The 14,990-nt window shown below is 41.7% G+C and overlaps 1 protein-coding gene across 3 annotated transcripts in view; it reads left to right on the top strand.

The window, feature by feature from the left end:
• Window positions 1-14,662, top strand: part of tnrc6bb.1 (trinucleotide repeat containing adaptor 6Bb.1) — a 33,805-nt gene extending 19,143 nt beyond the window's left edge. For 2 of the 3 annotated variants that reach the window (XM_079615198.1, XM_079615197.1), the window contains exons 16-21: window positions 1,459-1,593; window positions 2,866-2,952; window positions 6,785-6,988; window positions 7,070-7,134; window positions 8,176-8,315; window positions 11,452-14,662. In XM_079615198.1, coding sequence (XP_079471324.1) covers window positions 1,459-1,593; window positions 2,866-2,952; window positions 6,785-6,988; window positions 7,070-7,134; window positions 8,176-8,315; window positions 11,452-11,839 — 1,019 coding nt within the window. In that variant the 3' untranslated portion in view covers window positions 11,840-14,662. The remainder of the gene's footprint in view (window positions 1-1,458; window positions 1,594-2,865; window positions 2,953-6,784; window positions 6,989-7,069; window positions 7,135-8,175; window positions 8,316-11,451) is intronic. The other variant, XM_079615199.1, reaches the window with a different exon arrangement.
• Window positions 14,663-14,990: the final 328 nt, after the last annotated feature.

Raw genomic sequence — 14,990 nt, 5'->3', positions numbered from 1 at the left:
TGTATCTTTGACATAAATGTCATTAAACAAAATAAAATTAAATGGTACAGGGTATTGTATATGGCATTTTCAAACCTGAGAGGAAAACATAAATCACTGCTTTCTAGGGCTGTAATCTCCCAGTCGATTAGTCGATTGTTGGTCGATACGTTCTGGCTTGAAGGGCAAAATTCTGATTGGTCGATTTTTTTGCCGCGTTCATTTCATCAGTTTTCCCGCGTTCATTTCATTCGTTTTGCGCGTTCGTTTCATCAGTTTTCCCGCGTTCATTTCATTCGTTTTGCGCGTTCGTTTCATCAGGTGGAAAGCACTAATTGCTAATGGGGGTGTTTTCAGAGCACCGCTGTTTCACAGGTAACAGTCTGTCTTCAGAACACCCCCCTTGTTTTCACTTCTTTTGGATTAGCCCAACCCACCGGAGAAGAGAGACAGATTGAAGAAAGTAGGCTAGAAGGTTTGCTGAATATTATTTATTTAATTGAGAGCGTTTAATTCATAGTCAGTCCTCCTCTACCATGTCAACAAAGACATTTGCAGTGTGGCAGCATTTTTTTTTTTAGAAGACGGAAAAAAATTATTGGAGCCCAATGCGCAGTGCCACTGTTTGTATTAGTTTTGAGCCTATGCTTTATTTTCAGTTATGCACTTTATTTAGTTTTTGCTCTTGATCTGGTTTGTTTAATAAATAATATTTTTTTTATTCAAATGGACGTGCCTTTTGTGTTTAAGAGTAAAAGCTTTATGATAGTCTATTCGTGTCTCAGCCGTGAAGCTGCGCTCCTGTGTTCAGCCTCGTCTTGTTAAGTTTCCCATTAACTTCGTAGAATCCGAAATGTGCCAGGATGTCCGCTTTTCCAAGCTTTGGGTGCGTTTTTAATTACCCGTCTATCGCGGTCATCTCCCTCCGCCTCAGCCGTCTTGATTGTTGTTGTTGTTATGCCCACGAAAGTAACTTTATTGTCCAACTCAAGGCCAGAAAATAAACAGTGACATAATCGATTATGGCACTTTGCCGCATCGATGCTGAATCGTGCATATCCCGCATTGCGATGCATCGCCGAATCGATTATTGTTGACACCACTACTGTATAGTATATAGTACTACTTTTTGTACGACTGGCTTGATAGGAGTTATTTAGTTAAAATCAATATTTTAAAAGAGCCCATCTCAGATGCAATGGTCTTTCCCATTAGAAAAATTTAAAAATCCTATTATAAAGCAGCATCCCATTAGAGTCAGTCAGTCAGTCGCAAATGTCTAGTTGGGTTGATGTAGCAAGGACATCTTAATAAACTGTTTATCATCTGTTATTTCTTCCTCGTCGTTGCGTTCAGCTCAGCATTTGAAGTCTGATATTATATGAAAGGGTTTGCCACAGGTCCTTAAAAAGCGTTAGTTTTGATGTTAAAGACCCTGCAGATCACATGTTTACTGGTCTAATATCTGGCCTGTCTCAGAGTTTCAGCCGGGCGTCCTGTGGAGGGGCGTCCAGAGCACTGAGCCCGAGCCTGACCCCTACATGAACCCTGCGGGAATGATGGGATCCGCCGTGCTCGCTGACACCGAACATCATCTGCTGCAAGACAACACAGGTGCGGAGTTACTTAACCTGCCTCATCTTCAGACGCGCATTCATGTGTCCTTTTATATCAGTGTCGTATTCACCACGTTTGAGCAGATCTGTGACCCAGATAGACTAGAGATGGACCAGCACCAACTGTATGTTTGGCTTTTCTCTCAAAATTGTGACTGATTTCCGATTTATTGAAGGGTCACATACAAAAACACTCTCCGGTTTCCCACGCTAATGGAAAACGTTGAATTTGGGATTAAGTTTAATTAAAAAATGTGTTTCAAATACAGAATTTGTATTATTATGTAACTTAATATTCTATATACAATGTATAATATATATATGATATACAGCTTAATAAATAGTATTATTTTTATATATATATATAATTTAACCTGTAAAGCCTAACATGAAATAATAGTTTCATATATTCAGAGGCACAAATTGAGCAGAAATATGTAATTTGCTGCAGATGCTGATATTTATTTGGACAAAAGGATGAAAATCTGAATCTTGTGATTATAAATCAATGAGATCTGTATAGCAGATAATTACATAAAATGCATATATTATAAATATCAATATCTATCTGCCAATAATGTCTTAGTAAGATGATATTTAAATGCTTAGTTTTATGATGAAAGCTCTGTAGTTTTAACTCCCCACTGTAGTCAATAATTGTATCATTTAAAACTCATCTTTAATCACCAAAATAACATATTTAAAAAAAATGTTGTGCCTTAAAATATCTTGAATCTAACTCTACACCCGTGCCTCACTTAGTATGCGCGGTTATATGAATATTCAAATGAGCCCCGCCTCCAGTAGATCCACTCGCAGAATCACCAGCGATTTCAAACCATGTTTTTGAGACTGTCTGAAGGAGAAAATACTCAGCAATGCTGTCGACTTATGAATTTACACATGGTTTATCTTAAAGCGTATTAAAAACACCACATAGACATTTAAACAACATTAAAAACTTAAAGGGGGACTTAAAAAGACATAATGCAATTCAATATTGATTGAGAGATGAACTAATAAACCTTTCTCAAAAGCCTGATGATCATATTTTAGACTCGTGATTTTTCTATAAAATTATGTCTGGATAATCCAGTAAACAAAAGTTGCTTCAGTCCGATTAAAAGTTATAAATAAAAAAAGTTATTCTAATGTTTATTTGATGATAAAAATCAGTGCAGTACAATTACACTAAAATAGCTTTTAATATTAGATGTTGATCATGTAAGTGATTTTTCTGTGGCTAAATAAGTGTGACTGTGTTTTCCAGGGTCAAACTCTCTGAACACCTGTATGCCTTCACCCGTTGCCTGGCCATACAGTGCCTCAGAAACGCCCCTCGCTCCACACGGGACAGGTAACACCTCAGAACCATCCCGACTATGTTTATTAAAGTCCCCCTGTGGTGAAAATCAAGTTTAAAAAAAATATTGTTTATATGTCTATGTGATGTTTTAAAGGGTAACTCTCGCCAAAATGCAACCTAGGGTCTTTTTTTGAATCTAACCGAGTCAAACTTTCGTTTAAAAGCATAATTAGGATGGAAACGCCACTTTTAAGATTGACCGTATTTTCGTTTTCGGTCATATTACCGTTTGAATGGGAGTGCTCGGGGCACTACTATGATAGCATCAAAATCGCTGTTTTTAAAACACTAATGCGGCTCGACACAACATTTTGCTCGAAGTATCACCAGGGCCTTGACACATGACCTCCAGCATTGAGAACATTGTTGGTGTACGCAGAGTTTACTAAAAGAAAGGGTTTGAGCAACTCACTGTAGCGTTGTTGTTTCCGGCCGCCGGCATTTTGCCAGTCAAAAATAAGCCGCGTTTCCACCGAAATTACCCGGAACAATTTGTCCCAGGAACTTTTTTCCCAGGAACTTTTTTTGCCCCAGACCGGTTGCTTTCTGCATTTACACCGCGGTCTAAAGTACCGGGAAGATTTTAAACTGCGCGCGTCTGCTCCTCCCAGTCTGCGGCGGACAGTAATCAGTTTTGAGCGCCACATTTATAATAAGTATGGAGGAGATTAAAATTGTGCTGCAGTTGTTTGTGATGTATTGCGGACATGAATGTGAGATGGCTGGGACGAACGCGCAGAAAATTTCCTGTTACACAAATACGTAACCTCGTCGTCGGTCCAGCTGTGTTTAAAAAAAATAATTAAATTCCATATTTGCAGACGGACAACTCTCGCGCATGAAGCCACGAACCGCAATAGATTTTTAAAAATGCCGGTTAAAATAGAATGCTGCGTGGAGTCATCCAGTCAAAATGCGGCGTGAACACAACCAATCAGAATGTTCAGCGCACAAGTCCCACCCCCGAAAGTTCCTGAACTTTGAAAAAGTACTACCTCGCCAGCAGGGACTTTCTGAGGGGGAAATATTTACCCGGAACTTCATTTAGACCCTGGTTCCTGCGGTGTAAACACACCGAGTACCAGCCCAAAGTTCCTAGTTCCTGGGGAAAGTTCCCGCGGTGGAAACGCGGCTATTGTCGATCTCCGAATGCGACGTAACAGGGAGGAGAGTAAAGATGGAAAGCTCCAAAAGCTTAGCTCCATATAAACTCACGGATTATTTGTTTTTTTGTCGTTAGTGAAAATCAATATTGACCTTGTATTTGAAAAAAGATAAGAAACAATACTAGTCAGTTCATTCGCATTCGGAGATCGACTATTTTTGACTGGCAAAATGGCCGCCACCAGAAACACTAACTGCTAACGTGAGCTGTACAAAACCTTTCTTTTAGTAAACTCTGCGTACACCAACAATGTTCTCAATGCTGGAGGTCATGTGTCAAGGCCCTGGTGATACTTCGAGCAAATGTTCATGTTGTGTCGAGCCGCATTAGTGTTTAAAAAAAGCGATTTTTATGCTTTTATAGTAGTGCCCCGAGCACTCCCATTCAAACGGCAATATGACCGAAAACGAAAATACGGTCAATCTTAAAATTGGCGTTTCTATCCTAATTATGCTTTTAAACGAAAGTTTGACTCGGTTAGATTCACAAAAAGACCCTAGGTTGTATTTTGGCGACAGTTACCCTTTAAGACGCTTTAAAAAACGGGAGCGGGAGCTTTTTATAGCACAAGCAGCCGTCTATCAGCGGACCGGTCCTGTTTTTAAACACTCCCGTGTAGGGCTGTGCGATATGACGATATATATCGGATGGACGATATAAAAAGTCTATCGATTCAAATTATGCTCTATCGTTCATATCGTGGTGTCGCAAAAAACATTGTTTACGGCAAAACTTTTTCATCATTTGGAGGACTGCAATCTTACACGCCGCCATGAGAATGCAGGCAGAAACGTGAATAACATGACGAGTGAAGGGTGACAGAACCGGGTGTTTCCGAGCAGGACCAGCCAGGACAAACCGAGGAGCTCGTTCCTAAATGAGGGGCTACCTCTGTAGCCTGAACATGATTTGGTTAAATTTCTATATGTTTGGTTGACTATTATATTTTGATAATGAACATGCTGCTATGTCAAGTTAGCAATGCAAGAACGTGTGCGCGTGCCGTGAAGCGTCGGCGCGATCACAGGAACAGGAATCCATTACTCAGTATTTATGGTCATACGGATAGAAGCAAAAAATTATTCAAAACTGTAAAGCCGTAAAATACAGAAAACAAGCTCGATTCCCTTTTCTACCATCTCGGTTTCCTTTTTGTGAACTTTGGACCCTGTCGCATGATCCGAAGCTCAGCAAAATGCTTCCTTTCGTTTTGTTAATCTGTAATTATTTAAGGCAAATAGCCTATATTTCGCATATAGGCCTATATATTAGTTTTATATATTTAGCTTTATTCTGTTTTCTCCGTTCACAGAAGCGCTTTAAGTGCGTGATGTGACGTTGTGTGGATCCATGTTCTACACTATCCTGCAATTTTCGCTGGTTTCAAAAAACAAAAAGTTGCATAATTACCTGCTATTCATTTTCACTGAAATGTAGGCCAAATTTTTTGACAGTTGGTGACATACAGTATGGAAAACTAACGCCAGCGCATTCCCATTGCGACTTATCAATGATGACTGACAGCTGAGCATGGGCATTTCACTCACGTTGGATAGGCTATGCGTCAATAACACATTTGCTCAGTCTGTACTATTTTAATTCATGATTGGTTGACTGGCAAATTAAAATAGTTAACAGAACGATAAAATAACGTTGTTAACCGGTTAATGGCCATTTCAAATAAGCGTGTCTGTTCAGAACTATTAAATTTAATTTGGTTTCCGTTTCTGGTTATGCTCCAGTCAAAATTTCGTTTGTTTGTTTTCGTTCATTGAACAGGTTCAGAGCCCTGATTTCTGCTACATTTTAAACATCTTCCATTGAATTTTTACATTTGGTATTTTATATAGCAATATTTTATGTTGGGCCTGTAATTATTTGTTTTTGAAAAGTGTTTTATATTTCGTTCATATTTTATATTTCTACATTCTTAATCAAACATTTGCCCATTTTTTTTTTGAGAATATAATATATATATATATATATATATATATATATATATATATAAAACATTTTTGAGGATATACTTAATATAGCCTATACTCAATATATATATCAACTTTTCTTTTATTTGATATATGCTAAAAGTATTTTCCATGTAGTAATTATATATATAAATTATGAATTGATTGAATTTACAGAAAAGGTACTATATCGTCGTGATGTATATCGTTATCGGGATATGAGATTTTGGTCATATTGCCCAGCCCTACTCCCGTGTGTATCTGTGAAAGCGCTCGGTGAAGAGCGTAATTGATGTATGTTTACAACATGTTTTTGAAGCGCTGATCATTGTAGCCAATCACAGACACATACGATGAGCCCGTGAACACAATGGCCAATCAGAAGTGTTTACATTCTGCTCAGCGCTCAAAGCGTCACATTTTTTGAATTTGAATGATCAACGTGTGATCGTCAACGATTGGATCTCTGAGCTGCTATGAGTGAGTGGAGGCGGGGTTCATAGAACCGCGTTTACTAAATTAAGCAAAGTTACATTCAAGCTATTTTAAGATATGAAGAATTTATTTAAAGGGTAAAAGAAAACGATTTTGGTTATCAAAGATGAGTTTTAAGGAATGAAATGATTGACTACAGCGGGACTTTAAGGTTTTTGACTTGCAAAGGCAGCTGGTAATATTTCAGTAACGTTTCCAGCTAAATACTCCGAGATGAAGTCCAGTTGGCCGCCGGAGCCCATTGGACACAGTAAATCGTGGCGGACCAATCGGAGCGCTTCTCACCTGTCCCGCCCCCCCCCGGGCCTCAGCAGTCAGAAGCAGGGGTGGTCGGGGGAGGGGCCTCGGATGCCCCGGGCCTGGGGAGGCGGAGCCAGCGGCCCGGACTCGCCCTTTAAATCAGGTACTGCAGACACACACAATCATCATACGCGAGCAACGGACCCGCGTGAAGCTCAACCTGTTCATGTATCGTGTTCTTCAGAGTGGAGCGACGGAGGAGCGTCGGCGGGAAAATCATGGCTGTTACTGAGGAACCTCACGCCACAGGTACAGCGGAGTTTATTCGGTCAAAAATACAGCGGAAACTGGGAAATATTGTTGCAATGTCAAACAGCGGTTTTCTATGTGAATATGTGTTAAACTCCTAGACCGTGATCAAAATATGGATGCAGTTTCTGTGAAGTCACCGAAAGCTTTTTGAAGAAAAAATGTTTTTAGCCCAAAGTGGGCGGAGCCAGCCATCGCCATTTTGGCTGCGCGTCACTGCCGGATAACCGAAAATGGGCAAAGAGGCGGATTAGCTGAGGATACGTGTCGCTAGCAGACAAATGGCTAGTAGTGACATCAGCGGCAATCCACCTGTCACTCAAGTGGCCACGCCCTTAATTATGCAGAACTTAAGGCTTAATATAATTTAAACGGATGAGTTATAAAAAATGCACCCCCCTCACAGTTGTCATGAAGGTCAAGATTAGCTATTTAGACTAAAACCACTTTTTGCACCAGGCTGCAAACATATTTTATTCTGCTGTAAAGTTGGGCATTTTAACATGGCCGTCTATGGGATCTAGTGGCCAGTCGATGAATTGCAGTTCCGTGTTGGATTCAAGAGAGAGAGACCAGAAGGTTGCCGCTTAGTTAAACTGTAATTTATTCCAGTGATCAAAGCCACATTTTTACGCATCATTACTCCAGTCTTCAGTGTCACATGATCCTTCAGAAAGCATTCTAATATGATGATTTTTTGAGTAATGATGCTGAAAATTCAGCTTTGATCACAGGAATAAATTAAAATTTTCACATAGAAAACAACTTTTTTTTACATAGTAATACTATTTCACTGTTTTTCCTGTATTTTTGATCAATAAATAAATGCAGCCTTGGTGAGCAGAAGAGGCTTCTTTCACAAACATTAAATAAATCTCACTGACCCCAAACTTTTTTAGCGACAGTGTGTCTCTGAATCAGTTGGCGCTTCATGCGAATCAGTTTGAAGATGTTTGAGTGTATTTGTGAGTGTGTTGACTGTATTTGTCAGTATGTTGACAGTAAAGCATCAGGTTGAGGTGTGTTCACGTGTGTGTGCAGATCGACGGCTCGACGCTGAGGACCATCTGTCTGCAGCACGGCCCCCTGCTGACCTTTCACCTCGGCCTGACGCAGGGCAGCGCTCTGATCCGCTACAGCAGCCCTCATGAGGCCGCCAAAGCCCAGAGCGCACTGCATATGTGAGTCACTCACTCACTCACACACACTCACTTACTGACACACACACACTCACTGACACACACACTCACTCACACACACTCACTCACTCACTGACACACACACTCACTCACTCACTGACACACACACTCTCACTCACTCACTCACTGACTGACACACACACTCACTCACTGACACACTCACTCACTCACTGACACACACACTCACTCACTGACACACTCACTCACTGACTGACACACACACTCACTCACTGACACACACACTCACTCACTGACACACTCACTGACTGACACACACACTCACTCACTGACACACTCACTCACTCACTGACACACACACTCACTCACTGACACACTCACTCACTCACTCACTCACTGACACACACACTCACTCACTGACACACACACTCACTCACTCACTGACACACACACTCACTCACTGACACACACTCACTCACTGACACACACTCACTCACTGACACACACTCACTGACACACAAACACTCACTCACTCACTGACACACACTCACTCACACACACACTCACTCACACACTCACTCACTGACTGACACACTCACTCACTCACTGACACACACACTCACTCACTCACTGACACACACACTCACTCACTCACTGACACACACACACACTCACTCACTCACTCACTGACACACACACTCACTCACTCACTCACTGACACACACACTCACTCACTGACACACACACTCACTCACTGACACACACACTCACTCACTGACACACACACTCACTCACTGACACACCCACTCACTCACTGACACACACACTCACTCACTGACTCACTCACCCACTCACTGACACACACTCACTCACTGACACACACACACTCACTCACTCACTCACTGACACACACTCACTCACTCACTCACTGACACACACTCACTCACTCACTCACTGACACACACTCACTCACTCACTCACTGACACACTCACTCACTCACTGACACACTCACTCACTCACTGACACACACACTCACTCACTGACACACACACTCACTCACTGACACACACACTCACTCACTGACACACACACTCACTCACTGACACACACACTCACTCACTGACACACCCACTCACTCACTGACTCACTCACCCACTCACTGACACACACTCACTCACTGACACACACACACTCACTCACTCACTGACACACACTCACTCACTCACTCACTGACACACACACTCACTCACTCACTGACACACACTCACTCACTGACACACACTCACTCACTCACTCACTCACTCACTCACTGACACACACACACACACACCCTCACTCACTCACTCACTCACTGACACACACACACACACACACTCACTCACTGACACACACACTCACTCACTGACACACACACACTCACACACACACACTCACTCACTGACACACTCACTCACTCACTGACACACACTCACTCACTCACTCACTGACACACACACTCACTCACTCACTGACACACACTCACTCACTGACACACACTCACTCACTCACTCACTCACTGACACACACACACACACTCACTCACTCACTCACTCACTGACACACACACACACACTCACTCACTGACACACACACACACACACACTCACTCACTGACACACACACACTCACACACACACACTCACTCACTGACACACGCACACACTCACTCACTGACACACACACACACACACACTCACTCACTGACACACTCACTCACTCACTCACTGACACACACACACTCTCTCACTCTCTCACTGACACACACTCACTCACTGACACACACACACACACACACTCACTCACTCACTCACTGACACACACACACACACACACACTCACTCACTGACACACACACACTCACTCACTGACTGACACACACTCACTCACTCACTCAGTCACTCACACACACACACACACACACTCACTCACTGACACACGCACACACTCACTCACTGACACACACACACACACACTCACTCACTGACACACTCACTCACTCACTCACTGACACACACACACTCTCTCACTCTCTCACTGACACACACTCACTCACTGACACACACACTCACTCACTCACTCACTGACACACACACACACTCTCTCACTGACACACACTCACTCACTGACACACCCACTCACTCACTGACTCACTCACCCACTCACTGACACACACTCACTCACTGACACACACACTCACTCACTCACTCACTGACACACACACACACTCACTCACTCACTCACTGACACACACTCACTCACTCACTCACTGACACACACTCACTCACTGACACACACTCACTCACTCACTCACTCACTCACTGACACACACACACACACACACACACACACACTCACTCACTCACTCACTCACTGACACACACACACACACACACACACACACACACACTCACTCACTGACACACACACACTCACTCACTCACTGACACACACACACACACACACTCACTCACTGACACACACACACACACACACTCACTCACTGACACACACACACTCACACACACACACTCACTCACTGACACACGCACACACTCACTCACTGACACACACACACACACTCACTCACTGACACACTCACTCACTCACTCACTGACACACACACACTCTCTCACTCTCTCACTGACACACACTCACTCACTGACACACACACACACACACACACTCACTCACTCACTCACTGACACACACACACACACACACACACACACACACTCACTCACTCACTGACACACACACACTCACTCACTGACTGACACACACTCACTCACTCACTCAGACACACTCACTGACACTCACTCTCTCACACTCACACACACACACACACACACTCACACACACACACACACACACTCACTCACTCACACACTCACTCACACACACACACACACTCTCTCACTCACTCTCTCACTCACTGATACTCACTCACTCACTCACTGACACACACTAACTCACGTAATATATATATATATACATATATTCACCATTTTTATTTTTTTCTTCTGAATTTAATCTCAAACATGAATGCAGCACACAGTTGTCAGACTTTCTAGTAATTTAATTTCCTACATGAAGTGACTGTGATCTTGTGTTCCTGTTCAGGTGCGTTCTGGGAAACACCACCATCGTGGCGGAGTTCATGAGCGAGGAGGACGTCATGCGTTACTTCACACATTCCCAGAGCGTGGGGGGGGCGGGGCCAGCGGAGGGCTCGTCTGACTCCGCCCCTCGAGAGGGAGAGCGGCCCGCGGGCGGGGGTGCGGGCGGAGACTGGCAGGGGCTCGACGTGTCCACCGGGTCCGAAACGCCAGGACTCGCCCTCCTCAGCCAATGGAGCAACAGCACCGGGGAGGGGGCGGGCAAAGGGGTCTGGGGGGGCGTGGCTCCCGGTTACCATGGCGGCGGCCTATGGGGCGCTCCTCAGTTAGAGGACGGCTCGGCCGGGTTGTTGCCAGGCAACCTGCTCGGAGGCGGGACTGACAGTTTGTGATTGACAGTAATTGAGAAACTGGTACGTGGAGTTTAAAGTGTGTCGTAACGGCATCAAACTGCAAAAATAATGATCGTTACCAAACATGTGGAAGCCCAACGCTCTATTATTATAGTTTTTCCGTGTAGTTTTCACAAAGACAAGGGATATGAACCTCATGACAACATTTATTGTAACCCGAAACAAGAGTTGACATTGTTTGTAATGGAAATCAATCATTTAATTCTCATTACTATAATATATTTGGATGTTTCACGGTTCTACATCGTAATTATTCCCAAATGTTTTTTTTTTTGTTTTGTTTTTTTTTGCTGTATTATATTTTGTAAATACAGCAATAGTTTGTTTTAACGTGATTTTTATATAAATGCATAATAAAAAGAATAGTATTTAAATCAATACGTTTAAAGCATACATTAAAGGCAGCATAAACAAATACCACCGTGATGGATAAAATACTCGCTGAATAATGTCACATCGCAAAAACAAGTGTGTATGCGTCAATCACATATCTATATGAAAACTTAAACATATTCTGGAGGTATATTTTGATTTCCTGAGTGAAAAACGAGTCATCTAACGCACGGCTTCTGTATGTCGTCATTGTTTTTGCAGTTGTTTCTGGTGAAGCGGATTTCACACGCCGCAGCTTTAAGACAAACACACACACTCACATCCAGAGAGCTGCATTTCCACACACACACACACACACACACACACTGGACGTGTTGACAGGCTTTCATATCCAGTGAGATGTTAAACACACACACACACACACAGGTGCAGTGCGAGCGCAGTGGGATTTGCTTACAGACATTCTCGTCATTGCCAGAGTTAAGCTATCATGTATTTGAATGCAGGGACTGTTTCTAAAGGCCTTCTTTCTCACACACTGCTCAACTTGAACAGCCGATGTAAATTTGATGTTGCGCTGACACAGTTTTAATGCTTCGACAGTGGATTTCTTAAGTTCGTTCCGAGCGCGAGAGCATTTGAAGCCGGTAGATGCGTGAAGCTCGCGGTAAACGGGCCACATTTCACTCCAGAATCAAGTCAAAATCGAGAGGAAAACGGTTTTTAGGACCCGTTTGCGAAGTTATTTTCCGTGATGATTGAGCACATCTCACATTCTCATTATTGTAATGCAAAAGGTTGTCAGTTATATTTAACAGTGACGGTAATATTTACTATATTGCAGTGAAAAATACTGGTATCATGATGCATAGACACTTTAAATAATTTAAATAATGACATTTTTCTGCAAGATACTAATGAGAACTTGGGAAGAAGTGTTTAATAGTTGCAAAACTATCGTTCGAGCGCATGAGTATTTGAAGCCGGTGGATGCGTATAACTCATAAACACATTTCACTGCAGAATCCAAAATCTAAATTTTGCATAGAGAAAAACATATTTTAATGAGAAATTTACAAAAAATTATAATAATTAGTGATATTTTCAAATGGAAGCTTGTTTCCGCCATGGAATAAAACAAGGTAATTTAGACTTTTTATCCCACCATTCAAACTTTTTTTTTTTCGTCTCAGAACTGCGATGTATAAATTTGCAACTGCGAGTTAAAAAGTTATAATTGTGATTCGACTGTTTTTGACTTTATATCTCATAATTGTGTGTTCATATCACAATTACGAGGGGAAAAAAAGACAGAATTGATGGATATAAATTCGCAATAGCGAGAAAAACTTTTTTTTTTCTGCGCTATTTTTTTTTTGTGAGTAATTTTAACGCAATTCTAACTTTCTCTTGCTAAAAAAAAAAGTCTTAATTGTGAGAAAAATTCGCGATTACCTTTTTATTTTTTTCTGTGGTGGAAAAAAAGCTCGCGTATTTTCTTGACTGTGATTTTACTCGCACATTGCGATGCAAAAAGTTATTTTTGCAATCCTCGTTATTCTCGATGACGAATCTCGTTACTCGTCACTACTGTAACGGTAATAGCTACTATATCGCAATGAAAAGTACTGCAAATAATGTTAGAAACGAGCATTAGGTGCTATAGAAACTATCATCGCGATGAAAAACTTTTTACGCGGTCCTAAAAATCTGATTTTTTTTTCCCCTCACACAAAACGTAACTTGCGATCCCGGTGTGAAATGTTGCGACGTTTTCGCGAGATTCTCGCAGATTCTGCTTCTTCTCTATCCAGCGCGGCGGCGGCGGCGTTCCTGTGAATTTTGTGCAACTTAAACGCATCTGTACTCGTACTGACCTTCCACTGTTCCCTTCTTTATCTGTTCGTCAGGTTTGCTGTTACATTTATACGATTCGTACGCTGTTTTTTGCTATGGCATATACCAGTTATCTTCAGAGACTTTGGAGTGTGTCGGACGGCGGACGGACTGACGGCGTCTATAATGCGTGTATGTGTGCACTTTACTGTTTTTGTCTGTGTTTGTGTGCGGCTGTACATTGTTAACTGTGCACTATACACTGCTGGTTGTGTTTTACAAACGTTGGCATTAGCGGGTTTCTGCGATTGGCGTTTCTTTGGTTGTTTTTTAAGCGTACTCATGTAGCCTTTTGTATTGGCTGAACTGCAATAATAATGATTCTACAAGCATTTTTAAGACACAAACGTGTGACGGCGTTTCTGCCAAACTTATCCGCCTGTCCAGAGTTTACAAACAGCTGAAAGACATGTGTTTATATGTGTCTGTATTGTTGTTTTTGTTTTAAATTAAGACTTTAACACTCCTTTCAGTGTTTCATTTTTTTGAGATTTTACAGAGGAAGAAAAAGTGAAGAGTTTATTTAAATAAAAGTGACATATGCAGCTGTTATAAAGACTGTTTTTTGTGGTTTCTGGACTCTTATTTTGTCGCTCAGCTCGGCTGTAAACGCGTCAGTGTGTTTAGAGGGAAGTTTTCAGGTTATAAATGTATTTCCAGTTACTCTTTTATTTTATTTTATATCTGGGTAGCACTTAGTTTACACTGAGGTCCTAATTAGTTATATATTTTTACAGCTTTTTTAACCTTTGTTGATTTTAGTTAATACAATGTTTGTTAGTTCACACTGCGTTAACTAAATGTTAACAACTTTTGACCTATTAGTAAATGTTGAGATTGACATTAATAAAGATTAATAGTATTGTTTTTTGTGTGTTAACTAATGTTTTAAAAAAAAAGT

This window comes from Phoxinus phoxinus (assembly GCF_949152265.1).
Source record: "Phoxinus phoxinus genome assembly, chromosome: 1".
Taxonomy (NCBI): domain Eukaryota; kingdom Metazoa; phylum Chordata; class Actinopteri; order Cypriniformes; family Leuciscidae; genus Phoxinus; species Phoxinus phoxinus.
The sequence above is the reverse complement of the archived record's forward strand: the minus strand, read 5'-3'. Positions and strand labels throughout refer to the sequence as shown.